General features: G+C 47.1%; 1 protein-coding gene across 1 annotated transcript; it reads right to left on the bottom strand.

Annotated features, from left to right (window-relative positions):
• Window positions 1-2,317: 2,317 nt before the first annotated feature.
• Window positions 2,318-5,101, bottom strand: Slamf9 (SLAM family member 9). The gene is made up of 4 exons (XM_031342527.1): window positions 4,932-5,101; window positions 4,022-4,372; window positions 3,038-3,310; window positions 2,318-2,639 (listed from the first exon to the last, which is right to left on the bottom strand). Exons 1-4 carry the CDS (start codon window positions 4,972-4,974, stop codon window positions 2,440-2,442), a joined length of 867 nt encoding a protein of 288 aa, XP_031198387.1. The 5' UTR covers window positions 4,975-5,101; the 3' UTR covers window positions 2,318-2,439.
• Window positions 5,102-7,287: the final 2,186 nt, after the last annotated feature.

Here is a 7,287-nt window from a genome sequence, read left to right as displayed (position 1 = left end):
CACACTCATGTTGCTGTCACATCACCCCCTAGAGTGGCCACCCAGAGATCCCAGGGCTGTGGTTGGCCTTCCATCTCTAGGAAGTCCTGAAAGTGGACCATTCATTCTTCTAGGTGTATGTGCCTGGATGTTTTGAGTCACAGTAAGAATTATACTAGGGGGATGGAGGCTGGAGCAGAAGCATACGGTCTTCCCTACTACCCCTCCTGTCTTAGGTAGTGTTTCCAGGGCTGTGAAGAGACGCCATGACCACAGCAACTCTTATAAAGGACAGTATTTCATTGGGACTGGCATACCGTTCAGAGGTTCAGTCCGTTATCATCATGGCAGGACGTATGGTGGTGGTTTGCATTAACATATTTCAAATGGCAAGTAAGAGCGTCTTACAACACACTGCCACTGCCACGTTACTATCCTGGCTTCCAACGGTACACTTGCTTCCAGGTTTCAGCCTGCTTTTCCAGCCTGTTTTGGACTTTCTCTGTTCAGAGACTGGCTATGAGAAGAAGGGAATCTGCCAACTGCAGGGAGATCCCTGGATCAGTCACACAGGGACAATTTGTTCCTCTATGTATGCCAGCTCCCAAAAGACGTCAGGCATAGGCCATCCCTCTCTGTGAAAAAAAAAAAAAAAAAGGATACCAAGTGGTTTTCCCAAGCAGGCCCTCACCTTGCAGTGGCACCTGCTATGACGGAAGTTGAAGCCATAAACCTTTGTTGAAGATAGAACTGGTCAGGATGAAAAGGAGGCCTAGATGACCAACCTCAGGCCAAGGACTGCTTTCTAGGGTCCTGGTCCTTAGAGTATCCGTTTACAGTCTTAGGAGTGCATTGGGGCTAGTTTTTCAACCTCCACACATCCTACCTAAGCTCCGAGAGATCCCATCTCCTTCACAGAAACCCAGGGAAGATGTTCTTTGTGCACCTGGACCTGGCTTCTGGATCTGTCCCCGACTCCTCTCAGATTGCCCTAGGAGTCAGATCATGAGCCCTGTTTTCCTGAAAGACAGGCATCTTTGGTCTCCATGGCCCCCCATGCATCCTTCCTATACCAGAGACTTCAAGTTCTTATTCGTGGAAGACGCTGTGGAAATCAGCATCCTCCTCAAAGGCATCATGCTGCCTGGCTCCTACCCCTCAGGCACCTCTTCCAAGGCTCTGCAGGGATCCCACCCCATACCAACTTGGCGGAAGCAGAACAACTCCAAGAAGCTACACCTGCGTCTTCCTTTCAATTATGTGTTCTTTGTGGAACTGAATTGTGGCTCAATGGATGTTGGATAAACACAGTATCCCAGACCAGGGGAAAGTGGCAGAGTGAAACTAAAATCTCCTGAGATCTCACCCAGTTCCCTCCTTGGTGTATCTTATATCAGTCACCTCCACCTATTTATTCATTACTCACCCTGTCCTACTGATTATGTAGCTTCTCTTATGTACCTGCTCCTCCCCCTGAACCCTGGCAGCCGCCTAAGTAAACTACACAAGATATGATTTGGGGAAAATTATAACAATAGGCATGTCAGATCTAGAGCTATGGAAAAAAGCAAGAGCAAAGAGCTCTACATTGACCCAAAATTCTAATCAGAAAGCCCATCAACTTAGACAAGGTTTCTCTCTGTAGCCCCCTGAATATCCTGGAATTCAATTTGTAGACCAAGCTGGCCTTGAACTCAGTGATCTGCCTGCCCCTGCCTCCTAAGGGCTGAGATTAAAGGTGTGCATCGCCACACCCAGCGGAGCAATATCAACCTCAAAACGAAAGTCAAGAATCCAAGATCTTGGCAATGGATCCAGCAAGTTGTCACTTCTACCAGGTGAGCAGGGCTCAGAGCAGCTGGCATCAGGAAGATAACGGAGGTCACCAAGGTCAACTATAACCCAGAGAAAGACTGAGCAGGGGCCCCTTCCACCTTCTTGTGGGGCAAGGTTCTATGGAGACTTGGTACACTGGGTAGGAGTTAAATTTGCAGCCAGAATAAAAGTGGGGCAGGAAAGCAAAGAGTCTTAGACATAACACTTGTTCAGAATCCAAAATGAACCTCTGTCATTTAGGACTCACAAGTCCAACTAGCTGAGAAAGCTTCTCAGTGTAGTTTAGGATATGTAAGACTTAGGTTGGTGGAGAACAAGATGCATGGAGCAAAAACCAACACGTCACCCTAATGGGGTCTTTGGACTCATTTTCCCACCCAGAGGCAAGCCTGAGGAAGAGGCGTGGGCTTCAGGAAAGATGCCTAGACAGGTAGTGAGGGTGGGAACCAGAGTTTTCCTGGGCTGCCCGGTGCAAACAGAAGCATCAGGGGCAGCTGCCCCATAGGGGGAGGGACTTGATTTTATTGCCAGATGGTATCTCTCAGGGATCCCCTCTCCCACCAGCCCCCCAGAGAATTTCCCTAGAGACTGAAACAAAGCTCAGAGGAGGACCCCAAAGGCCAATCAGACTGGAGTAGGGCCAGACTGCCCCTTCTTCCTTAATTTGATTCGGTTCCTCTTGAGCTTCCTCACCCTTGGCATCTCATAGTTTTTCCGGGCTTGGAAGACCCAGAATCCCACAGCTAGAATTACCAAGAGGAAGAGAAGGAACAAGCTCTTGACCAGGAAACAGAACATTGGAGGCTTCTCTGGGTAGCCAGGATCTGGGATGGGAAGAAAGGGAAGTAGTTCAGTAAAAAACTGGTAATTTTAGTGGGCAGACCTCTACCTAGAGTTTCTCAGACAGGCTTTTAGGCTAATAATCAGCTCACATCTTGTGCCAAATGGCTCTAGAAATACCTATTCTGTGCACATAAGCTCAGGGACTGAAATCTAGCTATCAGTCTCAAGCCAGGTGCAGAAGAGTCCTCTGGAAATCTAGAGCAATTGACAAATTGGAGCTACTCCCCGATCTGGTGGCAAGCATCTTCAGGAGAGTTTTATGTTCTAGAGTCCTAGTATAGTCCTTTAAAAGAGTCACAGGCATGGTGGAAGAAAAGAGGTAGTGTTCCAAGGCATAGGACTTGCACAGGCTCAAGAATGGTGTCTTGGGCTCTGGTACCTGCACAGAAGGACCCAACAGAGATGTGACGGGAACTGATGTGGCTGACGGGGTTGCTGACCCTGCAAGTATAGGAAAGAGCTTTGTCACCAGGCCTCCAGGATGTAGTGAGGACAGAGCCTTCACGGGATGCATTAGTGCTGTCCTGTGATGAAAGCCAGATGTAGGTCACGTCCATGCCTGCCCTCTCTAGGGAGCACATCAGAGATATATTACAGACACCTTCCTCTGAGATGTTAGAGTTCACAGTGATGTGGGGCTTTGACAGCCGCCCTAAAAGAGAAGAAAACAGAACCATTGAACATTCTGGAGTTGGGTCGGTTTTCCTAGTTTCTCAAGTCTTGGGTATTCTTGCTATCTTGAGAGGTCCTTTACTCAAACAAATAAGCAAAACCAAATAAAACAACTATATAACTTGTAGTTGCAGGGTCCCGGAGGATCTGTTGAGACAGATACCCAGCCTTAGCACCTTCTAACATCACTCTCTTAGCTTTACGCCTTCTTACCTTCAAATCCTCTTCTACCCCACTGACTACCCAGAATATTATCACCCCTCCCCCTCTCAAAGACATTTACAGTGTAATCATCTCTCCAAGACCCAAAAGTAGATTCAATGTGGCAGGCGGAGAAGAAATTTTGTTTCAAGTAGGGAAGAAATGTTTATTAATCCTCAGACCACTCAGGGGGATAAAGGCCTCAAGAGCTGTTTGTCTAGAGCAATTTCCTCGGTGAGAAAAGAGCCCTTGGATGCTCTATAAGCGATCTTTATCTTTCTTACTGCTTTGGGTACCTCTATGGAAACAGCTTCAGTACCCAATGCCTCCTTGTTCCTGTTCATTCTCCCCATAGCTGAAGCTCAGGCACTGGAACAGACCACACTACAGGCAGTCTGCTTTCCAGTTTTCAGCCTCTTAAGGCTTACTTCAGCTCCCAAGCTTCCATGCCAAGCTCAGGAAAGCCAGAATAAAGGGAGTCTAAACTCACCGTAGACACGGAGATAGTAAGACTTTGTGATACGGAGCTGGGACGTCTTCAAGTTGACTTGGGCTTCATAAAGCCCTGAGTCTTCCCAGGTCAGATTGCTAATCTGCAGGGAGTAGCTGGACTCAAGGATGCTCACTCTGTCCTGGTAGCGAGGATCCATTACCATGATGACAACTGGCTGTCCCTCCTTGACTGGTATCACAGACTTTTTCATGGCAAGGTTTTTTTCAGAGAACCAGGTAATGTCCTTAATTTCTTCAGTGGATGGTATTTCCAGAGAGAGGTTGATAGACTCTTGAAGGACACCAACCACTTCCTCAGGGTCCTCATCATCTCCAGAAAACCCTTTGGCTGAAAAAGAGATGCATACAGCCTGGCTGATATCTCTTGGTGACTGCAGCTAGTTAATAGGGTAACTATGACGCATCCTCATCTGAGCACCTTCTCTAGCTCCATGTATCGTACGACTCTCTAGCTACCTCTTGTAGTTCTAGATTTCCACTACACCTGAGTTGATGGGGGGGGTGGTCCCCATTTATCTCTTCACCATTTTCCTTTTGTCTTGTCCTTCTGGAACTGCATGCCCTATACATGTCTCGCAGATATCCTCTCTGATCTTGCTCAGAGGCCATAACCCATTCCTCGGAGATCAGGGTAGAAGCTCCCCAGAATAGCCTGGGATCCAGCTACATCACATCTAGGTATATACTCAACACAATCCACATCAGCTTACAACAGTGGCACATGCACACCTAGGTTTCTAGCAGAGCGAGTCACAATCAACCTTTGGTGCCTATCGACAGAAGGGCTGACACATTCATCCCTAAAGGAAGGGTCTTTTGCGAGCCTAAGGCCAAGTAGAACAGAGGGGTATAAAGACAGTCATATACGGGAGCAGGGAGCCACTCACCTTCCTGAAGCAGCAGCAGGAGTGACCACAGAAGGGCCCCCATATTGGCAGCCCCTGCCTGGGAAGAATGACTTGGTCGGCTGCCTAGGCTGTGAAAACACAAGCTGCTGAGGGGTCCATAGAGACAGAATGACTGGTTGACACTGGCAGGAAGCAGAGAGGGAAATAATTCTCGTTCTAACTTCCTCTGTACGCATTAAGCTCCTCCCTGGCCCTCGTGGAAAGCCGTCTCTCCTTAGTCTAACAGTCAGATGATGTATCCCCTGTCTCCGATTGCCCATCCCCCAAACTCAACCCAAATCTCACTTCCTAATACCGACTGACTTTGACTTTTCTACCTCCAGCCAGCTGCATGCCCAGATCCCGTAGAAATCACATATGCACGCGCTAGCCAGCTGTCGGCCCTCAGAACACTCTCCCCCGCCCACTCAGTATTTTCTACGCTGCTATGATCTTTATCTCCCCCTGAGAGAGGCTATCTTTTATTTCCTTGGGGTGTTTCACTGTTCCCGGGCCCCTGCTAAACGCATCTTCATGGCATTAGAAGAGATGAGTACGGGAAGTCTTTCTCTCTAAAGCTATTTGTATTCCCACTCGTGAGGCTATCTGAGAATGGGAGACTGATCTCTTTAAAACAAAACAGAGATATCTTCCACCCACCTTCCCGCTTTGCCTAGTATCTGCAGACAGTTTTGACCACTCAGTGCTAGCTAGTGCCATTTGATTCAGTGGCCCAAGCAGTGAGTGACGCAGGCTGGTCCCCAGCAGTGTCTGAATATTGAGTCTTCGCTAGGAACTGCCACTTGGCCACAGAGGACACCTGCAAACCTCCAGACTGGTCTGCCACCTCTACCAGGGAGCAGTGAACTCAAGAGCAGGTCTAGTCCTTTCACCGTGACAGTTTTTCATAGTCACAGCTTTTCGGCTACACTTTTTTTTTTTTTTTTTCCCTTCTCCATCTCATCAGGCTCCCTATAGGAGCGGAGATTAGACATGACCAGATGAGAAGCATGGGTGCTCTCCAGAGATGGTGCCGAATGTGTGTAGGACTTCCCAAGTCAGCATCCACCAAGTAGGATTCGTTGTTGCATGCAATGACAATATCAGCAGTACTGAGGAGAATGTGTGTTACACAGAGAGCAACGGCAGGCAGGTTGGCATAAGACATCCTTGTGAGGGGCTAGGGCTTAGTTAGCTCTGGGATGGGTCACCAGCAAAAGTCATCATTTCCTGAAATCCTCTTAGATTTGAGTAATGACAGTCTTTTTCAGGAGCAAAGGCCAGCACGGCTAGCTGGCCCCAGGGGTTCCTGGAGGAGGTGAGGTTGACATGGGCGGTGCCAGTGATGGCTGGAGCTATCAGCAGCAGCATCTCCCAGCTCCTCCTCAGATTTTTGTTTTTAATGTAAATTTTATCACTTTAAGCCACGAGTTGGTGGCACACGTCTTTAATCCCAGCACTTGGGAGGCAGAGGCAGGTGGATTTCTGAGTTCGAGGCCAACCTGGTCTACAAAGTGAGTTCCAGGACAGCTAGGGCTATACAGAGAAACCCTGTCTTGAAACCTCCCTTCCCCACCCTCACCCCCCCCAAAAAATTCTATCACTTTGTCTTTTGAAGATATACTGCTCTATCTGGAAGACAAGGTTGGGTTCTTACTGCAAAGAATTTGAGGACACCCTCCTTCTCAACTGGCAGAATATCAAAGACTCCAGATACTGTGTGAGAGCCTTTTTTTATTTTTAAATGTGATATGAATTGAGAGGGACATCATATAGGCCCCTCACTGGACAGCAAGATAAGGCCAATTCTCTCTTAAAATACTGTTTCAGGCCCGGCGGTAGTGGTGCATGCCTTTAATCCCAGCACTTGGGAGGCAGAGGCAGGCAGATTTCTGAGTTCCAGACCAGCCTAGTCTACAGGGTGAGCTGCAGGACAGCCAGGGCTATACAGAGAAACCCTGTCTCAAAAAAAAAAACAAAATAATAATAATAATAATAATAATAATAATAATAAATACTGTTTCAGGCCAAAAATAGTAGCACACACCTTTTAATACCAACACTCAGAAGGCAGAGGTAGATGGATTGCTCTGAGTTCCAGGCCAGCCAGTGTTACATAGTGAGAAACTGTCTCAAAAAGAAAACAACAATAATAACAATGACAACAATTTAAAGAAGAGTTTAAGTTAGAGTTGTTAATATCATGGAAAGATTTTAAACCATTCAATGTTGACCAATGATACAGAGAAAATCAGATTTGAGAAGGACTGTATGCAATTAAGATAAGAAAAACTTTCTCCAGAAAAGGAACCCTTATCCTTTTTTTTTTTTTTTTTTTTTTTTTTTTTTTTTTTTT

Source organism: Mastomys coucha, unplaced genomic scaffold, assembly GCF_008632895.1.
Source record: "Mastomys coucha isolate ucsf_1 unplaced genomic scaffold, UCSF_Mcou_1 pScaffold1, whole genome shotgun sequence".
NCBI lineage: Eukaryota > Metazoa > Chordata > Mammalia > Rodentia > Muridae > Mastomys > Mastomys coucha.
Note: the sequence above shows the minus strand (reverse complement) of the source record. Positions and strands in the feature narration are given on the sequence as shown.

Excerpts from the sequence above, each read along its gene's own strand:
- Slamf9 (XM_031342527.1), bottom strand. The coding sequence starts at position 4,974 with ATGGGGGCCCTTCTGTGGTCACTCCTGCTGCTGCTTCAGGAAG. Across the intron at positions 4,373-4,931 it reads CCTGCTGCTGCTTCAGGAAG|CCAAAGGGTTTTCTGGAGAT; the intron begins GTGAGTGGCTCC and ends TCTCTTTTTCAG. Across the intron at positions 2,640-3,037 it reads TGTTGGGTCCTTCTGTGCAG|ATCCTGGCTACCCAGAGAAG; the intron begins GTACCAGAGCCC and ends TTCCCATCCCAG.